Genomic DNA, 27,278 nt, shown 5'->3' with positions numbered 1-27,278 from the left:
GAATGCCCATATACCATCCTCTCTATCCCACTTCTTTTTGTGTCTATTAGATGCTCAGAGTGTTTGCACAAAGCTGGCATACCCAGGGTCCTCCTCATGGCACTAACAGTCTACTGAAAGGTGGGACAGAGACAAGCCAATCAACACCTACAAGACTGGAGGTAAGTGCAGTGACAGATGATGCAAAACGCAGGGTGATGGAAAGCACTCAGGAGGGTAACCTAACCTAGGTTTGAGGGCCTGAACAGGCTCCAGAAGAAAATATCAACGAAGAGGAAGCCTGAAGGATGAACAGCAGGCCAAGCAGCAAAGGGTTATGAATGTGTTATTAATGGGTTGAACCTAATTGGGAAGGGAGAGAGGCAGCAGAGTGAGGTGCAGACCTTGCTTGAGGAGGACAAAGGAATACTGAAACCTGTGTGTCCGGTCTGGAACTGCTTCCAAATTCAGGTTCAGTAATGATGTAATTATCTAAACATACCTTCCGTAAAATTCATGCAAAACTACCTAAGAGCTATCTACTTTTCCAAAACAATAGTGACTTTGAACAGCGTTCACCAGAGTACTAACTAATTACAAGATTTTTTTTTTTTTTAAGGAAATTGGCCAGGAAATAATGAGTAATGAAGGACAGGAAGTAATCGTGACTGTTTAATATAGCTGGGGCTGTGCGATTTGCCTTAAGTTGTTAGCTTGTTTTCCTCTTGAGAAATAAAGACTAAGGGGCCCTCCCTTTTCAAAACCCTATGGTGCAATATCTGTACTTTTTCATATGGTTAATTGTCCATCCATACACTATTCAGGAACATCCATGAGCCTCTCATGTTGCAGCCACAACATGGACAGCCCAGTCAAATGCCCTGTAAGTCTTCCTCTGTTTGACTCCAGCAATTAGCCAAGGCTCCTGCACCCAGGCAGGACCTGTGCGCTCTGAGCTTCATTCTCCTTCAAGACCTCCCCAACCTTCCCAGGTTGAACTATAGCGGAAGCCTTTATTCTCAGCAAACTGGCACAACAACAGAAAACCAAATACCGCGTGTTCTCACTCATAAGTGGGTGTTGAACAATAAGAATAAATGGACACAGGGAGGGGAACATCACACACCGGGGCCTGTCGTGGGGTGGGGGGGCTAGGGGAGGGATAGCAGGGGGTGGGGAGATTGGGGAGGGATAACATTAGCAGAAATACCTAATGTAGATGATGGGGATAAATGCAGCAAACCACCCTGGCACGTGTATACCTAAGTAACAAACCTGCACGATCTCCACATGTACCCCAGAACTTAAAGCATAATAAAAATAGACATAAAAAAGAAAAGGCAGCAGGCAGGCTCTCAGGGTCCTCACCTAAATTGAGCGTGCCAGTCACTGCGGGAACGCCCCGGGACGGGAATGCCCATTTGTGCAACAAACCCTGACTCCTTTCTCATCCTGGCTTCTCCCCCCCCTACCCCCACGCAGGCCAAGTTGCTGAATCAAGGGAGCCCTCCCCAAACCGGGCGTTCCCCAGCGAGGCTTCCTTCCCATCCTCCCGACCACGACCACGGGGGCTTTTCGTGAGCTCGGCTCTGATCTCGCGGAAGAGTGACACACAGGTGTTCAAAGACGCTTCTGGGGAGTCAGGGAAGCGGTTTGCGAGTGACTTGGCTGGGGCGCCGGGGGCGGGCACTGGCACTGAACACACCCCGTGGCCAGCCCTGGCCTGCGGGTTGGCGACCCGCTGGGCGCGGAGTTGGAGAGGCGCTTTCACTTCGGAGGATTGCTCCACAACCATGCTGGGCCTCTGGACCCTCCTAACTCTGGTGAGCCCTCTCCAGCCCGGGTGGAGGCTTACCCGGTCGTAGTCCCGGGGATAGGCAAAGAGTGGGGCAGGTGCGGGACGCCTGCGGGGCTGCGGCGCACGCGGGCGTCTGGGAGCGGCGGGCTGGGCGGGAGGCGTCGGACAGACTGGCTTCCCGGGGCTGCTAGGACCTTCCCCGGGCCGGTGCTCTGCACGCTGGAGGACTCGCTTTTCTTGGGCCTGGATGCGAAGTGCTGACCCCGCGGGGCAGACGGGGCAGCTCCGGCGCTCCTCGGAGACCACTGTGCTCCACGTAGAGGTGGGCGTGGGGGTCGGACAGGAACTGAAGCGGGAGTTTGGGAAGTTTTAGGGTGGCTGGACGGGGACCCTGGCCGGAGAGAGGAGCGCAACTCCCAGACAAGCCCTGGCAAGCCAAGCCAAAGGTCTGCTCCGGCCCGGGTGGGTGGGTGAGTGCGCGCCGCCCGGCGGGGGCGGGGAGAGAACCTGCAGCCTTCAGAGCAGATACTGCTCATTTTCTGGCATTTCTCAGACTTAGGAAATAAGTCAGCCTCGAGGCAGTGGTTAAACCTGAGGGCTCAGAAGAACCGCCCCGTTTCTTTCTCGAAAAAGTTATATGGGGGCTGAATGAGCTTCTGGAGGCTTGTTTATCTTTTTTATTGTCACCTAGAAAAAGAAACCGTCTTGTTTCCCTTCTGGGAATTCCTCTCCTTAAGACTTAGGTCGCTGCCTGAGTGGTTTTATTTTGTTTTGTTTTTCTGCCCTTCTCTTTCTTATTTTCCCTTTCTTGACTTGCATTCCCATGATAGTTTCTGCTTGGTCTCCCGATGGGGTTGGTGGTGCCGGTTCCCACCGCACAGAACCCGGGGACTGTTATTGGCCGAGAAACTTGAGCAGCCTGTTTTGGAAAGTCCCTCGCTCAGAAATGCCAGCTTGCAGATGGCTAATCGACGGGACATGGATCCAAGAGGTTCATTGGAGTTCCGAAGTCTCGGAGAGTCCATGAATTTTTATTTATTGGGCCCCAACAAGTGCCAGGTATAGCGAGAGAAGTGTTTACAAATGTTTACAAATGTGGTCTCAGTGGATTCTCACGAGAACCATGTAGTGGGGAAGGTGACCACATCCCCATTTTACAGATGGCGAAATGAGGTTCAGAGAGCGTCAGTAACTCAGCCAAGATCACACAGCTAGTAAATGGCAGATCTGAGATTGACCTAAGATCTAATTCCAAAACTCAGGCTGTTTGCTGATTGCATCTACTATCCAGATTACACCAAGAGATGAAAGAAAAAGGCTGAGATGTCTGCGTCTATTTTATGATTAGAAAAAAAAATCCTTCTGTTCCTTTCAGAAATAATGTACACTGTTTGGGCTTTTTTAGAAACTTCCTTGGAGAAAATTTATGAATCAAGATTGAAATACCATTTATTTAACCTCAGACCACACCCTTCTCTCCCTTGTTGTTAACCACTGCACGACTGCAGTGTTGACTGTTTTGAAAATCTCTTAGTTCTTGGACAGCAGTATTAGAAAAGTGTAAGAAAATCTTCAAAACCTGGAGGTATGCCTGTTGAACTTTTGTACCGATAGCACCTTTACCAGAGGCTGCATGTTTAAAGCCCGAAGAAAACTTTGCTTTTCTGAAAGAATACACACACACACACACACACACACACACACATACACAGGCATATATAAACATACATTTATGTATATATACATATTATAATACCCATGAGTTAGGTATAATTTATAATATTTGTATAGGATATATGACTAGGAAGTTAAGGTTTATTAAATAAAATTTATAAATGCAGATGAGTCAAATACAAAAATCAGACACAACCCTATCACCTAAGTAATCATTTTGTTTACGTTTTGCAGCCTATCTTCCACTTCTCTCCTCTAATATGACTCTTGTAAATTTAGTTACACAGAAATTGGTTTTGCATCCACGACATGCCTAACATGAGGCCTTTATTCTTAAAGAAGTTCGGTGACTCTTGTGTCACCTCATGTGTCTCCAGAAAATGCTTATGCCTTCACACTTAGTGCTTTCTTAGTAGTAGCGATAAATAAAATAAATAAAATGGAGGCAAAGTGCTAATTACTTGGAACAAAGAAGCAAATTTTGCTTAATTCTATTAATGGGTTGGACTTAGATGGTGGGGAGCTGTGTTCTGCTTTCCCTCTCTTACTGTAGTCCTCTGAAAAACCCCCATCCTTAACCCCTTTTGCTCCTCTTTCTCTTTCCTTCTCTAACCTTCCTGGTGTGCGTTTTCTCTTTCCTATTTCTGAGTGTTTTTTTCTCTGACACTTAGAATAAAAAAGTTTGAAATCCCAAAACTGGCAAATTTCTAAAGGAGACAGAAAAGAGTCAAACTTACTTTACAAATTTGTTGGAGAAATAGCTGTAGGTAGATTTTTTTAAAATTGTGCATGACCCTTACAGGTTCTGTCTTGTATTCTTTAGGACATTGGCCAGGCAATCACTGGACAGCCAGTTTGCTCTCCTTTACAATTTTTAGAATGGTTATGTTATGGTCAAAGGAAAAGAGAAGGCCTTTGGAAAATAAAGCAGTGTATTTACAAGTAATCAGACAGAATAGTTTTGTGGGGAAAATAAAGAACAGTTATTTAATTTGTAATTTCATCATTTTTCTTAAACCAACCCAAGTTTAATTTGTAATGTAATAATTTTTCTTAAGCCAACCTAATGGACATGAATTGGACGATTTATTTTCATTTTTAAATGGGCTGTACTTATATCAGAAAAGATTTGAGAAGTCTTATATATAATAAAATGATAAAATGTAAATTAAGACATTTGCAACCGGAATGGAAAAATACAAATTTATAAATGACAGCAAGATTTGCAAGCAAAATGTAATTGATAAATGGAGACCATCAGCAACCCCACCACCAGCTACAGTAAGACGAATGAAAAATCCTCTAACATTAATGCCTGAAATAGTTACCACCCTTAACAGCAAATTAGAGTTTAATTTGGAAAAAAAAAAATTATTGCACTGAGTTCAGAGAGGGAAAAAGATGAAATAATTAGAGGCAAAAAAGAACTGGAATTTGGATGTTGTCTCTGAGTAAGCTCTTTGAGATACTGGACAAGTAATTTCCTTCTGAATACTCTGTTATTGACATAGAAGTGTCAGTGTTTCAAAGGAACCTCTTTGAAGGTTACTAGAATGCTTTAGGGATACCAAATTACTACAGTAAAACTGCCAGTTTGAGATAATAACTGTTTCCTAAGAGATGGTCTGAAACCTAAGTAAGGAAATCCCCCCTTGAAAGCCCCTAGTAAGTTAATTGCTGTTGTTGAATTATCTTGGGTCCCAAAAGTCCCTTGATGAGCACATCTTTTGTAATAGGTACTAAAGACTGCTCACTTATCATGAAAAATAAAATAGCACAATTTAAAACTTGAAATTGATAAAAAGCAACTTGAAACCAAATTTAGGACAGTGAACCCATCCCCTTCTTCTTTTTCAATAGGTAAATATAGAAAAAATGACCATATAATGTGAAACAAAAAGCAAACATTTAAAAACTACATTTACACATTATCTCACCACACTAATGTAAAAAATATTAATTTTACTTATATCTTCCTAGCCTTGTCTACACATATACACAATCGCATGTTTAACTTGAGCTACATATAATCTGCTTTTTGTTCCTTTGCATGTTACAAAAACCTTTTTCTATTTCTGCATATAATTTTTATCACATATTTTTATTGAATACATTATAGAGAGGGAATTTATTAAATGAGCTGGAATTACTATAATTTTTATTATTTAATTTGTTTATTATTTATTTTTATAATTTACTGTTAGAAAAAAGCATTTCTTAAATGTACTGGGATATATATGATTTTTTCTTATAACTAAAAAATTACTTACAGAACTTATATATGAAAATTGTAGTACTTATGATGAAAAATAATATAATTAGATAATTTAAAACTTGAAATTGATAAAAAGCTACATAATTTTGTATGTTGTACCTTAAGGTACAATACTGCAAGAACCTTAATGTAGTTTTCTATTCTTTTTGCTATGTGTATATATATATATTCACAAAAGTAGAAAAATAACATTTAACTAATAAATATTCTTCATTTTCTGGAAAATCCTTGCTTTAAAAAAGAAGTCTTTAGCTTTTATATAATTAGACTTCTAACACTGATTAAATATCTTCAATTCAGTCTCAAGTAGGAACAAATCATTCAGTCCACTTGCCTATCTTTATTGTTTTTCAAGTGACAGTGTGAGTAGTAAAGCCCAAATTAGAGAGAAGTTGACTTTTGTAAGATTGGTAACTTCACCTTCCCCAGAAGGAAATAGGTGATTCTTCCCTTTGATCACAGCTGCTTTCTTGATTTGAAATAAACTTGTACAATCTAGTCATCCCCATCTATAGACATTTAGAAATGGCAATCATAGTTATATAGGACAACTGGCCTGAGTCCCACTAAGTGGAAGCAATAGTGAATTTAGTATAAGATTATACCTTTAGGCTGGGCAGGTGACTCGCACCTGTCACCCAGCACTTTGGGAGACCACGGTGGGTGGATCATGGATCACTTGAGGTTAGGAGTTTGAGACCAGCCTGGCCAACATGGTGAAAGCCCATCTCTACTAAAAATACACAAATTAGCTGGATGTGGTGGCACACCTGTCATCCCAGCTACTTGGGAGGCTGCAGCAGGAGAATCGCTGGAACCTGGGAGGTGGAGGTTGCAGTGAGCCAAGATCATGCCAGTGCACTCCAGCCTGGGTGGCAGAGTGAGACTGTCTTAAAAAAAAAAAAAAAAAAAAAGATTATACCTTTAGAGCAAGGCCAGCCTTGTAAATTAGCAAATATGACTACAAATTCAATCGGCAGATATACTCAGCCCAGCAAAGTGAGCAAGCTTACTGTAGGTTGTGTTAAGCTGTGGACTTGGATAAACTGGCAAACTTAGAGTAACTTTGGCAATTTGACATTGCATTCATTAATGACAGCCTGTCCTTCAATAAAGTCATGCAGAATTGTGTTTCTATTCACCTCTGTGTTTTGTGAGGCTACAGAAATATAAGATGTGAGAAGTGTGAATACTTTTGATTTGTGAGGGCAGAGATCTTGAAAAAAAGAGCAAGAGGAAGTCAGAGTATGTGGGTTAAGGCTGTTGTTTTTTTGCTGAGGATTTAACTTTGGTTTTTAGCCATTCTCACAAAGAGATCATTGGTCCTAAGTAACCGGTTGTTGTTTTTTTTCACATGAATGTCTGTAAGGATTTAGGCTTGATTTTAAAAATTGGGCCTATACTCACAGAAAGACAAATACTGCATGATCTCACTTATATGTGGAATCTAAAAGGTTCAAATCCATAAAAGTAGAGAGTAGAATAGTGGTTACCAGAGGCTGGCAGGGGACAAAGTTGGGGGAGTCAGGGAGATGCTGGTCAAAGGATACAAAATTTCAGTTAGGAGGAATAAGTTCAAAAGATCTAGTGTACAACTTGATGTCTATAGCTAATAACAATGTATTATATACTTTAAAATTGCCAAAAGTAGATTTTAAGTGTTCTCGCAACATAAAAAAGAAAATAATAAGTATGTGAGGGAATGATCAATGTTAATTCACTTGATGTAGCTAATTAACATCCCAAAATAGGTACATAATTGAAGACATCATGTTATATGCCATAAATACTTATAATTTTTTATTTGTCATATAAAATAATACCAAAACCCCTAGGCCTATACTGCTCACAGGCACTCTTGTTAGCCTGCATGGTATTGACAGATAAAGCATGTATGTATGTATCACACATGCATTTATTTATTTTTAGTATTAGTCCCCACCATTTAAGTGTTGGAGGATTTTGGTTTCGCTTGAAAAATGGAAGATCTGGGCTCCCATACCACATGGCCCCTATTCCCCTGTGGGTCAGCAATGGCTGCTACTTGGGACCAGGCAGAGCTGGTACCAAGCCCCTCCCTCTCTCTGTAGTCCCTTTTACCAGCTTGCTTTACTCTTGTGTGACCCAGGTAGCCTATCTGGGCTTGTAAGGGATCTAGGGCTCTAATTTAGGACTCCATAGCCCTTACATTATCCATTTCCTTCACCAAAGGTCATTTCTCTTCTCTTCAGGCTTATTTTTGGAAGGGTGATTATTTCTTCATGAAAAGTCAAATTCAGATTTGCAAGTGCTGAACACAGATGCTGTTAGTCTATAAAACTCTTCTCACATGTAAATGTAGTAACCTGCTAACCTCAGATTTTGCTTCCTCTAGCCTAGTTGCCCTGCAACTGTGATGAGCATCAAAATCACCAAGGGTACTTCTCCATTCTCAGAGATCCTGATTCCTTAGGTCTGTGCGGGGGCCTTAGCCCTTTTCAATAAATGATGCATCACTACAGGATTCCGATGCCTGTCAGGGTCTTGAGAACTATTTTTCTAACTCTAGCACTAAACTCAAAATGTAATTTCAGACGGAATTTCCTAGGCTCCTTCATTTTGTTTTATTCATCGCTTGGCCAGTCATGGATCTAACCAGTAACTTGCAACTGTTGCTTCAACTACCTCTGTCCTGGACTTTCCAGAGATTGGCCTTAAGAAAGAAAGAGGACACCCCTGGGATAAGATTAGATTACCATGTATATTATTATGTACACTTTTTGAAAAACATAAATGAATGGGATCTTTGCTTATCTCTTGCATATAGAAAAATTTATTTTACTTTTATTTCAGGTTTTCAATAATGTAGTAGGACAAGATGGCATCACTATATCCCTGTTTTTTATACAGATATATTAGAGATGCATTATATTATTGGAAATTTTAAATTATTAAATGATAAACTATTAGTCTTTCAGAATTTCTTTTTCCTCACGTGTTGATAAGTAAGCAGACAAGCAGAATTAGTCAGTGGAACTTCATTTCTTGCTCCATTTTTGTCCTCAGCAATAGAGGGTAGTGAGATTTCAACCCAGCCTAGCAAGACCAACAAGTCTAAAAACAAGTAGCTCCAGTTCATATTGGCACCTGCTAATCCCAGTTATGAAGACCATGGGAAATCTCTTTCCTGTTTAGCTCAATGATCATCTAAGACGGGAAATTCTTCGGCTCAGCTGTGAGGGGTCCCAAGTTTATATGTACCACTAATGTCTCACAAATCAAGAATCCAAGGGAATCAAGAGGCTGTAGATCATTCCTTATATTAAATTCTTAGGACTGCCGACTGGGTGGGTACAGTTTTGGGGGCTAGAAGTCTTATATCAAGGTGCCAGCTGGACTGGTTCCTTCTGAGGACCACGAGGGCAGGAACTGTTTCAGGCTTGTAGATGGCCTTCTTTTCCATGTGTCTTCACATTATCTTCCTCCGTTTGTGTGTGTGTCCAAATTTCCTCTTCTTAAAAGGTCACCAGTCACATTGGATTACTGCTCACCCTACTGACACCATTTTAATTTAATCACTTCTGTAAAGACCCTATCTCCTAATACAATCACATTCCAAGGCACTGGAAGTTAGGGTACCACTATATGAATTTGGGAATGGGCATGGGGGGACACAATTTAGCCCATGACAGTCCTAAATCTCCTTTGCTAGATGTATGACTGTGGGCCAGTCACTTTGCCAGTTGGGGCATTGCTGTCTATCAGATAAGTGGTTTGGGCTAGGTCATTTATAAAGTCCTTTCTGCTTTAAATTGTAAATATGAGATATCAACTTTTAGTTTAATTGTTTAAAATTTTAGGTGTTAACTGGATGCTTTGCTGATGTCAACACCCCCCTTTAAAAACAAATTTTCACTTTCTGTTTCTACTGTTCTCTCAGGTACCCCTCTGCCTTCTGTTACCTCTTTGCTGAATTCTGAGAGGACTGGGGTGGAGAACACTCTTTCCTGTAACCCATAACCCATCTATTTTCATCAATCTATTTGAAATTCAAAGCCAGGGGTTGAAATGTCCGCTTTCAATTTGAGATGTCTAACTTTCAGATAAATCTATTAACATGCATTTCTAAGTGACTTTTAAAGTAAGTATTTTATTTTATTAAGCTTATATATGGGTAACTATTATACTTGTATAATAAATTGCACTTAAAAAAATAATCAGTTCAATTAGAAAATAATATTCATGATATTTTGTGACAAACCTCCTAGAACTTCTACATATACATGTCTTTCTCCCCAGAGTAGTCTCTATGGGTGCCTAAACAATACTGCATTATTAGATTTTTTTCAGTTCATAAGTCACATAAGAAAGCCCATGTCGTCTCTCGAGGCAAAAAAATAGACAATGTTCTGAGAAATATCTGTTTATTCCTAGTTCAGTGACACCACAATGAGATCCTAAATTATGAGATACTTTTTGTTTATCTTACTGTCTCATTGACAGCCAGCAACTCCTGTTGCATTTTTTGACATGGGAACCTATCAGGGTGTGGTTAATAAAGTACATTTCCATGGTAAGTATTCTTTAACAAAAAATAAGCCAAAATTTAATCAGAGATAGAACTTACTGGAAACTGTAGTTTCCACTTTCTGGTGATTTGTATAATTGAGCTTTCGATTTCATAAATTAAAAAGTTCTCTTTTGTGTGACATATTTTTATATCCAATAATTTTACTTAAAAATAAAACAGAATTTTCTTTACCATCAAATAAAGTTGCTATAATAAGTAGTGATATATTTAGTCCTAGTGAATCAAAGGGAAATAAAATATCTTTGATTATGCTGGTTTAAGGAAATATATCCGATTAAACAAAGATTAATATTTATGATGTTTGATTTAGTAAAATTAAGACTACTAAAGTAAACTAGAAGAGCAAAAGAACCAAAATTTATATAAAGAATTAAATGTTAATAATTCAAAGGTTTAGAATTTGTTCCACCTTTCAAATACTAAGTTGCTGTTATAGACTTACTACCATTATTATCCAGATTTTCCATTTTACTAAAAAACAATAACACAAGTTATTATGATAAATCAGTATAGATCTTTAGGCTCAACACAATCCTGCTACCTTTTAATTTTTTTTTATTATACAGCAAACACATATGCATTATAAAGAACTATGAGTTAGAAAAATGAAGAAAAATAGTCTTAGCAACTAGGAATAAGCTGACAAAGGGCTAATATCCAGAATCTACAAAAAAAAAAAAATTTACAAGAAAAAAAACGTCAAAAAGTGGGCAAAGACTATAAACAGGCACTTTTCGAAAGATGACATTTATGCAGCCAACAAACATATGAAAAAATGCTCATTATCACTGATCATTAGAGAAATGCAGATCAAAACTACATTGAGATACCATCTCACACAAGTTAGAATGACAATCATTAAAAAATCTGGAGACAACAGATGCTGGAGAGGATGTGGAGAAATAGGAACACTTTTACACTGTTGGTGGGAGTGTAAATTAGTTCAACCATCGTGGAAGACAGTGTGGCGATTCCTCAAGGATCTAGAAATAGAAATTCCATTTGTCTCAGCAATCCCATTACTGGATATATACCCAAAGGATTATATATCAGTCATTCTGTTATAAAGACACATGCACACATATGTTCATTGTGGCACTGTTTACAATAGCAAAGACCTGGAACCAACCCAAAGGCGCATCGATGATAGACTGGATAAAGAAAATGTGGCACATATACACCATGGAATACTATGCAGCCATAAAACAGGATGAGTTCATGTCCTTTGCAGGGATATGGATGAATCTGGAAACCATCATTCTCAGCAAACTGACACAAGAACAGAAAACCAAACACATGTTCTCACTCATAAGTGGGTGTTGAACAATGAGAACACATGGACACAGGGAGGGGAACATCACACAATGGGATCTGTTGGGGTGTGGGGGGCTAGGGGAGGGATAGCACGGGGTGGGGAGATTGGGGAGGGATAACATTAGGAGAAATACCTGATGTAGGTAATGGGAGGATGGAGACAGCAAACCACCATGGCATGTGTATATCTATGTAACAATCCTGCAAGATCTGCACATGTACCCCAGAACTTAAAGTATAATAATAATAATAATAAAATAAGCACCATTAAAATTTCTGTGTGTTAAAAGATAGTATGCTGCTGAAACTCTTTTTTTCTTGAAATGTCCCTCTTTTCTTCTCCTGCTTTTCACTTTCTTAATCCTTAACCTTCTAGTGTTGAATTTTCTGGACCACCGTTATACCCCCTCATCAAGAGGGCATTTTTTTCTGCAGTAGCTGAGCACAGTGGTCATATTGAAGAAATTCACTTGTGGAGCTTTGCTTAGAAGTAAAACCCACTTGGCTAGGTGCATTGGCTCATGCCTGTAATCCCAGCACTTTAGGAAGCTGAGGTGGGCAGATCACCTGAGGTCAGGAGTTCGAGACCAGCCTGGCCAACATGGTGAAATGCTGTCTCTACTAAAAATACAAAAAATTAGCGGTCACAGTGGTGCACACCTGTAACCCCAGCTACTGAGGAGGCTGAGGCAGGAGAATCGCTTGAACCTGAGAGGCAGATGTTGCAGTAGGCTGAGATCGAGATTGTGCCACTGCACTCCAGCCTGGGTGATAGAGAGAGACTCCGTCTCAAAAATAACAACAACAACAACAACAAAGTAAAACCTTCTTCACTGTGATGACTGTAAAGCTTACTGTTGCCTCTCTGTATCATAACAAACCATTTGCAGTCTGATGCTATGCTCAGATTTTAAAATTCTCACTGACTGTTCCAGGCATCTGTCTACTCATTCTTGCCATACTGAAGACTGTCATTTCTCACCACTGAATGCCTTTTATTTTTTTTTTTTGCTGCTTTTTAAAAGTCTTTTCCTGTTTGCTTTGAACTTCAATAAAAAAGAGGGTAAAAAGGTAATAAAGGTAATAGGCTTTTATTTCGTTTTTCAGGTTTTTTTTTTTTTCTTGTTTTGGTTCCTTTTCAAATCCTAGCTTGTCAGGGCCATTTGCCACACTGACACTGGAATAAGCCTGAATGGGGGTCTGTATTTCTTCCAGTAGTTAGTTTAATTCAGTCACTGAGCTGCTGCTCTATTTGTAACTGCCATGCTAGATCCAAGGGCTGCTGACCATTCCTGAGAAAGTTAGGAGAATCCTTTCAGACTGGCGTGGTGCTGGGGCAGGGGGTCAGTCATCATCTTCCGTGTCTGCTCATTCTTGCATCATTTCTTCCTGTCTGTAACCTGGTTGGCTATGAAAAGTGATTCTTCTTCACTGATGCTGCAGGAAATGGGTAAATATCCAATTTTCTCTCAGTTGCTTGTCATCTGATACAAAGAACAAATCTCATGTGTCCCTGTTTCTGAGAGGTTCAAAAGAAGCAAATGCACAGATTCTAGGATAGGATGAGGTCCAGTTTCTTGCTATTTGTCTGTGCATTCCATTTCCTCACCCCGTGAGAGGTTGCACTTATGGTCATGGCTGTTCTGAGAAGTTCAGTGCCCAGACTGGAGGGAGGGAAACACAAACTCAGCTTCTTCCCAAGCTTCGGGCCTGGGCTGGCAAGTTTTGCCTTCCCTGCCAGCAAGAGCCCTGGCTTTGGGTGTCTTGCTACAGTTTTCTCAGATTGGAGGACTTGGGGATGACTTCTGATTCTTAGTGAATTCCTGCCAAACACCTCCCCTTTCCCTCGTATCCATTTGTCTTGAAGGTCCTTGGCAGGCTTCTTGCCAACACTTATCTAAAAACAAATGGAGTTGTTTACATGCCTATATGGAGTAAAAGTATTTAGGAAACTCTTACAGCCCAGATTTGGTCCAGAAGCCCTGGTTCTAAGTCTTTACTTAGCCACTCTTAACTGTGAATTACTGGACAAATCATTTCTTGCACTCTGTGTGATCTGTCACCTGGGTACTTGAAGATTTAAACCAGGAATTGTGGACCTCCTCATAATACTGTCTCCTAAATATTGGGTGAAATTAGCATATCAAGGAGGGCAGGGCTCTATACCCATAGGGGACTCTCTTTGTCTCTCTCTCTCTCTCTCCCTCTCTCTCTCTCTCTCTCTCTCTCTCTCTCTCAGATTTTCATCTTTGGTGGCAGACCTGGTGTTCAAACCACAGTTGTTTTGAAATTTCTCTTTCCTACTACACTATGCTGCCCCTCCCTGAAACTTTAATAATAAAAATAGCACACTTATTGGGCACGTATTTGTTATGTGCCAGGTTCTGTGCTAACAGCTTTAAGTGCATTATTCTACTTACCTTTTCACAACAAACCTATGAGGAAGAGGTTATTTCCACTTGTAGATAAAGAAACCGAGACTTGGAGAATGTAAGTGATTTTATTCACAAAGACAGGGCAGTAAATGGGAGGCCCTGTTCACCTCTGAGCAGATCTCTGGCTTCTGTCATCCATGGTGCTGTTTCTAGTGTGGTTTGAAGAACCTGTGGTCTGAACTGTTATATAGGTGACCTGCTGCTTTCTTGGAGAGAAATCTGAAAGACAGTGGAGCCCTCACATCGGCTTTGCCTGTGCACAGCAGATACCGCCAATTTTGAGCGCGTTACACTTGTTTACCACGTTGCTTACTTCAAAATCAATAAAATTCTCTTCATGCTTTTATTTTACAGGTTCTTAAATTATTTGGATTATTGTCCATAAGCGTTAATGCTCAAGTGACTGATATCAACCCCAAGGGGCTGGAATTGAGGAAGACTGTTACAGCAATTGAGACTCAGAACTTGGAAGACCAATATTATGTGGGCCAATTCTGCCATAAGCCCTGTAGTCCAGGTATGTTACACAAGACATCCGGAGATTATAGTGAAAGTCACAGTTAGGAGTAGCACATAGTAATAATTACTATAATAATTTTATAGCTTTTGGTTCTCCTATATTATACAGCATAACTGGGAGAAAAAACAACTATGAAATTATTTTCCAAAGATGAGTTTTATTTATATTTGTCACACTTATTTGATGTGGTTATGGATAAATATAATTTACAAGTGACATGAACCTATGAAATGAGAGATTGGTCTACTTTGCTTCATTTTTTTCTAAGCAAAACTGACTCATTTGTGAATATGAACTAAGCGTTCATATAATGTCAAAACTGATTAGGGTCTCTCATAATAATAGTGGAACTCTGAAAGCAAGGGACTTCTACTCTTCAGGGACATGTCTCAGCACTTCCCTTCAATCAGCCGGTCTCTAAGAAAGCTTTCCCGGCACTGAAGCCTGCAAAATATATTTGCATTTTGCAGCTGCATAACTAGATGAAAAAGAAAAGAAACAAGCAGACACACACAGCCTTTTTTTTTTAAATCAATACTTTGAAAGGCAAACTAATTTCATATGAGAAATCCTTCAAACACTGGTAAATTAGAAGCTAAGCAAAATGAAATTGTGCAAACATTTTTTCAACTTTGAGTAGAGCTGAAAAAAGGAAAACTATCACATGGGTTCATGTGATAGATTAATAGAACCAAAAGGGACTGTAGTACGTTTCACAGTTGGCTGCCCAGGCTTCCAGCACCCAAGCTGCAAAACAGGATGGGTCCTATTTGTGAAAAGATTCTACCAGTCTCCCTATGCTTCCTGTCCAGATTTTAATAACCCTTATGGAACAATCTTCCCTATAACCCAACCCATTTACACTTAAACCCATTACGCTTAAATCTTTCCAACACGAATAAAAAATGGCTTCCTGGCTTTATTAAAACTTGCTAAACACAATCAATTTGTCCTATAAATTGAAATCTTTGTTTATAATTTTAACACCTAAAATGCAAATTAAAATGAAGAAAATATGCTTTGCACATCAAACTGTCAAGGATTTTTGTTTGCTGCCTTTTTGGTTTTGCTTTGTTTTATTTTCATTTAAGAAGTATAAATGTAAATTGTTAGAAACTTTTAAGAAAGAAATTTGGATATATGAGTCAAAAATTTAAAAATGTGTATACTCGCTAAGATAGCAATTAACTTATAAGAAAATGCCTTGAGAAAATAATAAAAAATAAAGGAAAATATTGTACACATAATATTTCATTATCAATATGATGTGGAATTGCTTAGATAAATTTAGGACTATTCAAAGACTGAAATAGTATGTATCAAACAAAGTCATGTTTTCTGATATATTTCTAATATAATCCTCAGTTATATAAATCTTCTTAAGTCATTTCCAACTGATCTGGCTGGATTAATGATTCTCCCTGATCCCTCTATAAAATACCCTGGGTGGCATCGAACCATTTTAAATACTCCTCCCACTTCAATTCCCTCTTGTTGAATTTTAGGCTTATCAATTCAAATTGCTTCCAAATCTGTTTATGCTCATTGGTGTTGTGATATTCAAATGTAATTTCATTGAATATTGCATATATCAATGAAATACAAATACAGAGAAAAGACAGATTTTATTTCTTTGAAAACTAGGTTGAGTGCTTTGGAGAATTCAGTAAAGATGAGCTGCTAAAATGTTGTTGAATTATGTGAGGGCAAAATAATTATGTGAGGGCAAAATAGTAGAAAAAAGTCACAAAAATGTCTAAAGCCATTCATACAGATTACTGGTGTGTTTATGTTTTCATTTCATCAGGAAGGGGCTGGGCTTGGTGGCTGAAGCCTGTAATCTCAGCACTTTGGGAGGCCGAGGTGGGCAGATCATGAGGTCAATAGATCGAGACCATCCTGGCCAACATGGTGAAACCTTGTCTCTGCTAAAAAAAAAAAAAAAAATACAAAAATTAGCTGGGCATAGGTGGTGTGCACCTGTAGTCCCAGCTATTCAGGAGGCTGAGGCAAGGGAATAGCTTGAACCTGGGAGGTAGAGGTTGCAGTGAGCCGAGATCGTGTCACTGCACTCCAGCCTGGGTGACTGAGTGAGACTCCATCTCAAAAAAATAAAAGAAAGAAAGGAGGGAGAGAGGGAGGGAGGAAGAGAGGAAGGAAGAAGGGAAGGAAGGAGGGAAGGAAGGAGGGAAGGGGGGAAGGAAGGAGGGAAGGAAGGAGGGAAGGGGAAAGGGGTGAAGGAAAGAGGAAGGGAGGGAAGGAAGGCGGAAAAGAAAGAAATGAAGAAAGAGAGAAAAACAGACAAACGGAATTATAGGTGATATATTATGGATGTGACTTAAGTAGGAAAAATCCTGGGATTCTAATAACTTTTACATCACAAGATTGTCAAATGATTATATACTTATATTTTATAAATTAAAATATTTACAGTATTTGTAAGTGATTTCCTATGTAAATTGACATTTTTTATTAAATGATCAAAGAAGTCCTCCCCACATCATCATATTGAATAAGAAGGATTCTATGGTATACTGCATACATGTTTCACATATGCACATTATACATATATATATATACACACACACCTGTTATGTATATGCTCATGTATATACATATATGTATTTATATGCATAGGAATGCAACAAAATAACAGTCAATATCTCAGGATTTTTGATATATAGTTGTTGTTGTTGTTTTTGTTTTTTGTTTATTGTTCTTGAGATGGTGTTTCACTCTGTAGTCCAGGCTGAAGTGCAGTGACATGATCTCAGCCCACTGCAACCTCTGGCTCCTGGATTCAAGTGATTCTCCAGCCTTAGCCTCCCAAGTAGCTGGGACTACAGGTACACACCACCAAGCCGGGCTAATTTTTTGTATTTTTCATAGAGATCAGGGTTTTTCCATGTTGGTCAGTCTGGTCTCAAACTCCTGACCTCAGGTAATCTGCCTGCCTTGGCCTCCCAATGTACTGGGATTACAGGTGTGAGCCACTCTGCCTGGCCTATTATGTAAGTGCTTATTACACTTTCCTGCCTTTTTCAAATTTTCTGCAATAAGCATATGAACCATTATACTAAAAAAGTATTTTAAAATATTATTTTCAATAAAATAACCATTCATTTTCTTATTTTAATAAATTGTTTTCATACTTTGAAGGAACAAAGGAACCTATGGTTTATTGTATCTCCATCATATCAAGATGTTGTGCTAGGCACATTCTGCAAGATAATTCATTAAAGAGACCAATTCATTCAGAGACCAGTAGAATACCACTAGCAAAAAACAAAATTATACTTGGATTTGGGCTCTGTTTTTTTAAAATATTGCTATAATCTTATATAGCCCTAAGCACTATTTTTGAATTTTGTTCTGGGAATCTTCAGTTTGTTTATATTTTTCTATTGACAACTATTGTCTTTGCTTACTAAAATAGCATATACATTTATGCGTCATCATTTGCTCATGTAGTAAATATTTTGTTTTATCAAAAACAATATATGAAGTTATTAAGGAAGTCATGTACCTAGGAAACACAGCAGAAATTCTTTTTGCTGTATATATGAGCAAAGAAGATTAGACTGCTTATGTTTTTTTTTTTTTTTTTGAGACAGAATCTTGCTCTGTCGCCAGGCACCAGGCTGGAGTACAGTGGTGCAATCTCGGCTCACCATAACCTCCGCCTCCTGGGTTCAAGCAATTCTCCTGCCTCAGCCTCCCTAGTAGCTGGAACTACAGGCACGCGCCACCACACCCAGCTAATTTTTGTATTTTTTAGTAGAGACGGGGTTTCACCATGTTGGCAAGGATGGTCTCTATCTCTTGACCTCGTGATCCACCCGCCTTGGCCTCCCAAAGTGCTGGGATTACAGGCATGAGCCACCGCGCCCGGCCTAGACTGCTTATTTTTAAAAAAATAGTTATACCATTAACAATTCGAGTCACTAGTAATGTTTTTCTCTGACACATCCCCTGATATTTTCTGTCACTTTCTTCTTCATTCTCTATTCCCTTACCTTCATCTCGCTTTCCCCATAGCATTTTTTAGCACTTGATATCAATATATTTATTTGAGTATTGTAAATGCCTCCAGGCTGAGAACGTAAAGTCGTTGGTGATCAAGGCTTTATCTCATTTCCTGCACAATATCAAACTTATGAAAAGTTCCTAACACTCAATAGGCATTTAATAAACACCTATCAGATAAATGAATTTTTCAAGAGAATACATTGGATAATATTAATAGCAATACAGTGAATCACTTTATTTTTAAAGTAAATTAATACAATGTGTATATTATTTAAAATTGTTTGTTTTAAGATAACAAACCTGATAGATAATAAATTTTGGTTTAAGTTTGTTAATGCTTATCAAAAATCATCAATATGTACCCTGTCTTTTGATGAAAAAGTAATAGAAAGGGGAGAACAAAGGTGCTCACTAGGCAGGCTGAGTGCAGTTCTGACAGCGATGCAAGAGAAATATTACTAACTCCATCATATGTAGGATGAAATTTATGCTTGGAGAAAACAACACTTTGTTAAAGATTTTACAGCTGCTAAAGATTTGACCAAGACCTTTGAAAATTCAAATGTTCTTTTCCTTATTACACTATTTCTTATCAGGATCTGTGGACTTTGGAAAGTAAAGTAAGAAGTCAGAGCAATGAGTTAGTTGGATATTCTCAGTGACCAGTAGCAACTACTCTGAATATATACATAACACTCTGAATATATACCTACCAACCTCTCCCCTTTCTCCAAAGAAGTTAGTTGTTGGCATAGGTTGTCCAGTGGATTTTGTCATTCTAACCTTCCTTTTTTTTTTTTTTTTTGTATGCTCCTGTTGTTAATCATCCTATTTCTATAGGTATATTCCTTCCATCACTCTTTTAGCTTTTGTCTTGGGAGACTTTCTGACTCTTGACATGACTTTTACAATAATTTTCTCCCCCATTGTATTTATAAATCATTAGCCTATTGCCACCCCCCTTGTGTTTTAGAAGAGTTTTATTGTCTGTCATCCCTGCATACTTCCCACCCTGTTGCTTGCCCATGTCCTGTTCAAACACTTGCCCCTTTTTTCCTTGGACAGGCGAAAAGAAAGCTAGGGATTGCACAGTGGATGGGGATGAACCAGACTGCGTGCCCTGCCAAGAAGGGAAGGAATACACCGACAAAAGTCATTTTTCTTCCAAATGCAGAAGATGTAGATTGTGTGACGAAGGACATGGTAAGAGTCTTAAAAAGCAATTGAAAGAGATCGATCTTGGAATTCCTTGTAGAGCCATTTATAAGACAATTTGAAATTGGGGTCTACTGTGGTACTACATTGACATACAGGAAAGGGAAGGACAGGTGGCTAGGGTACCGCAGGACCAGGTACCGAGCTAATTACTGATCTAGACCTTTACGAGTAGGTCTAGGCAATTCTTCCAGATGTAGAAGAATGACTAAATATGAACCCTAGGAACAGGGTTCATCAGCTTAAATTAAAACCTCATTTTTTTTTCTGGCCTTGATTTATACTTGTATAATGGTGCTTGTTCATGGCCAGAAAAAGCTCAGAAGCCTGCAGATACAAGGACACAGAAATCCAACAAGTGGTAGAAATGCTCCCCATTTCTTTGGGGATTTAGTTTGTCCTGATAATTCCCGTTGAGGACCTGAATCTTCATGGATATCTCAATCTATTCTAAGGGCCCAGATTAAAGTATAACAGAAGTATTTCTAGTTTGGTTTGACATGAAGAAGCCTCTGGACATAAAGCTTTTCTTGTCCCTATTCAGGCTGTAAAGCAATGTTTCTCATCCCTGGCGATGCATTAGAATTGCTTAGGGAGCTACTAAAAATGTTTAATGTTTAGTTCCTGCTCAGGGCAATGAAATCAAAGTCTCTAAGTGAGGGCCTTGGTATTGGTCTGATTCAGTCTAGGGTAGAGTCTAACATTCTGCATTTTTTTTCTTTGAGGCAGAGTCTCACTCTTTCACCCAGGCTGGAGTGAAGTGGTACAGTCTCAGCTCACTGCAACCTCCACCCTTCCGGGCTCAAGCGATTCTCCTGCCTCAGCCTCCTGAGTAGCTAGGATTACAGGTGCCCGCCAACATGCCTGGCTGATTTTTGTATTTTTAGTAGAAACAGGGTTTCACCACATTGACCAGGCTGGTCTCAAACTCATGACCTCAGGTGATCCACCCACCTTGGCCTCCCAGAGTGCTGGGATAACAGGCGTGAGCCACCGCCTCCAGCCCATTCTGCATTTTTAACAAGCTCCCAATTGATGCTGATGCTACCAGTCCCCAAGTCACCCTTGAGTATTAAGGCTGTAGACAAGAGGAATGGTGAGGTTTGTCTTGGTGGCTGCTAAATGATTGCTGGCTATTTCAATCTGGGGTTGCCTGTTCTGTGTTTAAACCTCAATTGTATTACGGGTGTTATGCTGTGACTGTTGATATAAGCGGTAGATCTCAAAAATCCATGCAGCTCCTGACCACCATTTTCATAGTCCATTTATAATTAGCTCCTATAACTAATAGTTTGCAAATTGATTCTCTAGGCTTAGAAGTGGAAATCAACTGCACCCGGACCCAGAATACCAAGTGCAGATGTAAACCAAACTTTTTTTGTAATTCTGCTGTATGCGAACACTGTGACCCTTGCACCACGTAAGTTTTAGTCTTTCTCTGATTAAAACACTAGATATAACTTGAGAATTATTGCTTTCCTAGGGAAGTAACACTGATTGACAGTTAAAAATTAGGGTTCTAGTCTTGCTTTGCCTCCAAGCAATTAGATGACCGTTTGCTCATTTAAACATTAGTGAACACTTCCTGTATAGGTGACACTATGCTGGCCAGTTAAGTTAAAGATATGAGCCAGACACATGCCTGGCATCAAGTTATCAGTCCAGGAGCACAGAGAGTTGAGAAAAACAATGGTTACTGTGTATCAACAGCATGAGAATAGCATCGGAGGAGACTTATGTTCCAGGTATTACAAATTACACAGGAAAAGTTTTCAACTCTGCCTGAGGAGATGGAGGTGAAGACATGAATGTGTCTCATGGCTTCAGTCTTGAAGAAAGAAAAGAGCATTAACAGGTGCACATGAATGGAATGTACATTTGAGGCAGGGGAAGAGCAGCTGCAAAGAGACAAAGGAAGTTCAGGAAAACAGGGTACCTGGCTGGAGTGTAGGAAAGACTGAGAAGGGGTCAGGGCTGAATCATGAAGGGCTTTGTCTTTTAGGCTAAAGAGGTTGGTTTTGACCCAGAGTTAGAGAACCTGACTTGTAATTCATCTTGGGAAGCTTTTAGGAGTTTATCGAATAGGCTTAAGAATTAAGGACATGGTGCTTTCTGTTTTATTTGCTAGAAAAATTTTATGTGCAGTTGTCCCAGACTCTCCCCTGGCCCCATGTGTCTTCAAGTGCCCCTATGATGGCAGGGTAGGTAGGCATTGGGGAAGGAGCTGACTTAGTAAAATAACAACAATGTTTCATAATCTTGATTTAATTTTCTTTTCATCATAACCTTTTGAAATAGATACTATTATTTCCATGTTATTGATGAGAAAATAGGCTCATGGCAGTTTGACTTCCCAAGCTCACCTAGTCAAGTAATGGGCAGAGGCTGTGAACTCAGGCAACCTGACTGTCAATGTTTGTCTGTCTGAAGGAAGTCCCACATGAACCTCTTGTGTCTCCTGATCACCACCGGATGCTAAAAGTGGCAGCCTCTAAAGGCCAGCTGAGTAACCTCCATAAGCTGCATCATGGGTGTGGCTGTCATCAGGCCATTTTCTTGGTCTATGGGAATTTTTGAAATTACTTTTGGCAGTTTATTTTAAGAGCTAGTTTAAGCTATAGGATTTGTGTTCAGTTTATTATCAGGTTTAAGTTTATTTTTGTGTCTACTTCATCTCTCTTGTGTATCAATATTTTTCTATCTTCCTTTAACTCTTGAAATTTTAAAATAGAGTCATTCCTTATGATATTTTTCATCTAGCCATCCAAATTATATTAACTTGTGCCAACTTTAGATACTAATCTAGAAATATTTGAGGGAATACATTTGCCAGAGATGCAAAGATGAATAAAATGGCCTCTAATTTATAATGTGCCATTGAAAATGATAAGAGAATCATTCCACCAGGCTTTTGAATTTCCCCTGTATTTTTTTTTCTAGATGTGAACATGGAATCATCAAGGAATGCACACTAACCAGCAATGCCAAGTGCAAAGAGGAAGGTAATTTTTTTTAGAGTTATCTTCTCCTTTCCCCCATCCCCATGGAAAAATGTGAAGAAAAAATAATCACTTTTGATTATTTGAGAGTCCTCTGTTTAATCTTAAAGATTGCTTATTTTCATATAAAATGTCCTATGTTCCAACCTACAGGATTCAGATCTAACTTGCTGTGGTGGTTGTGTCTTCTTCTCTTCCCAATTCTACTAATTGTTGTTTGGGGTAAGTTCTTGCTGTTTTCAAACTGTAGATTGAAATAACTTAGGAAGTAGTTCACAAAAATATGCCTCACTCCTACCTATAAAAAGCTACCAGTTTGGTAGATTTATGTATTGTTAATTTCTTGCCCCTGAATGCAGCCTTAAGAGCCGATCGACAAGAACAAATGAAATGATCCCTCAGCTACTTTCTGAGCAACAGTTTTGAGGCATTGAGTGGTATTCCAATCCTCCCTATGAACAAGGGTTCTCTGCAGCAGCAGAGCTGGCCAAAAATCAGAAGTAGTTATTCACTATTTATTGAGATCTCCCTATGCAAAAAGAAGACACAAGAAGCAAATGCATTCCCAGGAAACATATTGCAAGGAACACTTAAAAAAAAACAAACAAAAAAACTTGCCCTTCTCTTCCTCCTCTTCCTTGCCCAAATTGCTTGTTTTTAATTATTTCACCTTCTTAACTTAAAATACTATGGGGACACATGTTATGCAAGGGTTACTTAGGAGTCAGTAGATAAGCTGAAATTAGGTATAATCATAATTAGTCTAGAAAAATCCCTTTAAATCATCCATAAACTACAGGGTCACACCAACTTTCAGTAACTTAGAAGTATCCAATTTTCCCTTCTCTGTTGGAACAATGCTCTATTTCTTCAGTTCAGTTGAAGAAGAAAGTTTGCCTTGCCTTTAGCGTTGTTTATCTGAAAATACATTCTGGGTGTTTAAGCCACTGTAATTGTGCTCAAAGACATGCAGATTCTTCTATCTCACATTGATTTTAATGCATACACCTACTGAGTGCATATACTTGAGTTATTTGTGTGTGTGTGTGAATTTCTGGGCATCCATGGCAAGTCAATGTTGACTTGCTCGTCCTATGGCTTCTGTGTCCTGCCACAGTCTTGCCACTCACATATTTGCTGGAGAGAGAGTGGTGCTAGCCATACAGTAAGTCAAAAGCCATCTCCATGCTAGGCCAACGTGTGGTAATTATATGACTAATTAACATATGTCCTTTCACTAGAACACTTGACTCAGTGGTACGAGAATCGAAAATCAGCTGCTTCCTGCAATATTTGTCCATGTTTAAGTTTCAGTGAATTTCTCCTTTTTGCTTCTTATACTTCTCTTGCGTGAAAGTGGTGAAAGTGTGAAAGAATGTTCTCACGTGCATTTTACAAGGCTGAGACCTGAGTTTGATGAAATTTATTTGTTCTTTCAGTGGTGATAAGATACAGAAAGCTCAGAAGGGAAAACCAAGGTCATCGTGAATCTACAACCTTAAATTCTGTAGGTATTGAAATAGGCATCAGCTTTCCTTGAAAAAAAAAAACAGAGAGAAATTAGTGATTTGGCTTTTTTTTACTTCCTTTTGCTTTTTTGTTTCTTGTTTGAGATGGAGTCTCGCTCCATCGCCCAGGCTGGAGTGCAGTGGTGCAATCATGGCTCATGTAGCTTAAAACTCCTGGGCTCAAGTGATCCTCCTGCCTCAGCTGGGACTCTGGGACTATAGGCATGCACCACCATGCCAGGCAAATTTTATTTAACTTTTTTAGAGACAGGGTTCCCTTTGTTGCCCAGACTGGTCTCAAACTTTTGACCTCAAGCAGCCCCTCTGCCTCAGCCTCCTAAAGTGCTGGGATTATAGGTGTAAGCCATCAAATCCAGCCTGTTACTTTCTTTATTTAAAGATTGATTGTGTTTGTGTGTGCATAGGTTAAAGGGGCCTCACAGATGAATGATGATATAGTCCCCAATTTAAAAGTAAGCTTCTACGCAAAAAACATGAGAATCAATAAAGAGGGAATTGAGAGTGTGCTGAAAATGAGTTGAAAAAAGAACATGGCCAACCTCCATGTTCCGTATTGTTGTTATCCCTGCAGAGAAACAGCCTTTACCAGGCATGGGTTCAGTATCCAAGCCTGAGCAAAGAGATTGCTCTTAAAGTTTGTCATAAAGGCACAGCTTAACTTTCTTTGCCTGCCGGTCAACCTTATGTCTCACCATATCTTTTCACAACATGATATCAATACATTCCAAATAGCAAAAATACACTGAGAAAAGAAAACAGTTTCACTAAATGGAATTATTTTCTTATTTGGGGCCAGGGCTCAGTGGGAGTTAGGATTCTTTAAATTAAAATGGTACAAAAAATTTTAATTTGAACCATTTTCTGGTATCAAAAATAAGAACAAGTTACAGAGAAGAAAATTTTAGAGTGATTATATTTATTATTTTAATAAGTCTATATGAAAAATAACCTCAAACTACTTTATGAATTCTTTAGGTTTCTTTCCTTTAAAAACTAAGACCATATTGCCTAGTTTCTGGCAAGGCTGGAACCTTTCAGAATCAAAGTTGAATGGTGAAAGTATCCTTCTTAATCACTTAATCTAGTTTTCTAATTTTATACATCAAGCAACTCATTGTACTTCTTTTTCCAAATTAAGGAAAAATTAGAAGTTTACATTTAGAATATTCTAAACATATATTTTTATTTGTCTTTCTCTGATTTTATTTTTTTCTTTCTAGGAAACAGTGCCAATGAATTTATCTGGTAAGGCTTTTATCATTTTATTTCATAGAGGTCGCTTCTTTTAGAGTAATAGGCCAATTTCAGAGTCAAATAATGTTGCTAATTTCAGTGACATAGTGTGGGATCTTGCTATCCTTCATATAATTGTACCTGCTCAGCATAAAGCATTTATTAGGCAGTTTGTTTAAATTTATAATGAATACTCATAGTTAAAAATAAATCAAGTAACAATAGGATACAATAGTCTGAGGCTTAAGAAAATTTTCCTTCATAATCAACTAGATGTATTACAGAACGCTGTCTAAACAGATCTAGAATTTAAAGTGAACTGTAGACTCAGGTATTACTGGTGTACCCAATTCTATAACAACATACATGATTCCATTCAATTGTTCTTTGATCTGTGATTTAGAAATTAGATGATCATAAACTCTGCTTATACTTTTAGATTTGTGGGTCATTGATCATTGGATCCATAAGGGGTGTTATAGGTGATCTTTTCCAATCCTCTTATTTTATAGATGAGAAAAGAAGATACAGAAATGTTATGTTGTGTCAAGGTCATATAGCAAATTACTGGGTACATGGCAGGATTTGGAGTAAGAACTCAAGGTTGTCTTGTTTCTGTATTCCCCCAGTCAGCTCTTTATAGGTCTTTAGGACTTAGCTATATTCTGAAGTACTATACAAAGAGAAATAAACATGATTTTCAGTAATGGGAATTGCATTTAGAAAAACAAATTTTCAGACTATTTTCTATTTTTCAGATGTCGACTTGAGTAAATATATCACCGTTATTGCTGAACACATGACAATAAGTCAAGTTAGAGATTTTGTTCGGAAGAATGGTGTCAATGAAGCCAAAATAGATGAGATCAAGAATGACAATATCAAAGACACAGCAGAACAGAAAGTTCAGCTGCTTCGTAATTGGTATCAACTTCATGGGAAGAAAGATGCATATGACACTTTGATTAAAGGTCTCAAAAAAGCCAATCTTACTGCTCTTGTAGAGAAAATTCAGAATATCATCATCAAGGACTCAGAAAATTCAAACTTCAGAAATCAAAATGAAAACCAAAGCATGGTCTAGAGCAAAAAACAATGAATTCAGTTCTCAGTATATACAATTAGGGTTTGAAAAGATTAATAGCTGGTTATAAATACTGCTTGTTTTTTTACTAGGTACATTTTATCATTTATTAGCTCTGAAGAGACAACATATTTACAGATTTTTGAACATCTCATGATTCTGCCTCCAAGGATGTTTAAAATCTAGTTGGGAAGACAAACGTTATCAAGAGTAAATGCAGTGGCCTGCTAAGTACTCAAAGATTAAGATTATGCTCTGGTATCTAACATAAGATTCTGTAGTATGAATGTCATCAGTATATGTTAGTACAAATGTCTATCCACAGGCTAACGCCATTCCATGAATCAATAGAAGAAGCTATGACCCTTAGTTAAAATGTCAGTTACTCTATCAAGCCACTTTGCCTCTAAATTACTTCTGATAATTCTAGAGATTTTACCATATTTCTAAACTTTGTTTACAACTCTGAGAAGAACACATTTATGTAAAGTATGTATATTTGAATGCAGAATTTAAATAAGGCTCTACCTCAAAGACATTTGCACAGATTATTGATGTCTTATTTTACAATGTTTCAAATGTGAGTTCACATAAAAAACATTAAATTATGACGTTTGAATATTA

The 27,278-nt window shown here is 38.6% G+C and overlaps 1 protein-coding gene across 3 annotated transcripts; it reads left to right on the top strand.

Annotated features, from left to right (window-relative positions):
* Nucleotides 1-27,278, top strand: FAS (Fas cell surface death receptor). 3 transcript variants are annotated; one of them, XM_012454736.3, is made up of 10 exons: nucleotides 130-161; nucleotides 1,462-1,802; nucleotides 14,400-14,562; nucleotides 19,660-19,797; nucleotides 21,121-21,229; nucleotides 22,750-22,811; nucleotides 22,962-23,030; nucleotides 24,248-24,315; nucleotides 25,558-25,582; nucleotides 26,329-27,278. In XM_012454736.3, exons 2-10 carry the CDS (start codon nucleotides 1,773-1,775, stop codon nucleotides 26,652-26,654), a joined length of 990 nt encoding a protein of 329 aa, XP_012310159.2. In that variant the 5' UTR covers nucleotides 130-161; nucleotides 1,462-1,772; the 3' UTR covers nucleotides 26,655-27,278. The 3 variants fall into 3 exon arrangements, with proteins under 3 accessions (XP_012310158.2, XP_012310159.2, XP_012310157.2); XM_012454735.3 differs by lacking the exon at nucleotides 1,462-1,802 and having other exon boundaries at nucleotides 1-161; XM_012454734.3 differs by lacking the exons at nucleotides 130-161; nucleotides 1,462-1,802 and adding an exon at nucleotides 2,741-2,836.

Source organism: Aotus nancymaae, unplaced genomic scaffold, assembly GCF_030222135.1.
Source record: "Aotus nancymaae isolate 86718 unplaced genomic scaffold, 86718_ANA_hifiasm-v0.15.2.pri h1tg000010l, whole genome shotgun sequence".
Taxonomy (NCBI): Eukaryota; Metazoa; Chordata; class Mammalia; order Primates; family Aotidae; genus Aotus; species Aotus nancymaae.
This window is presented reverse-complemented; position numbering and strand designations above follow the sequence as displayed.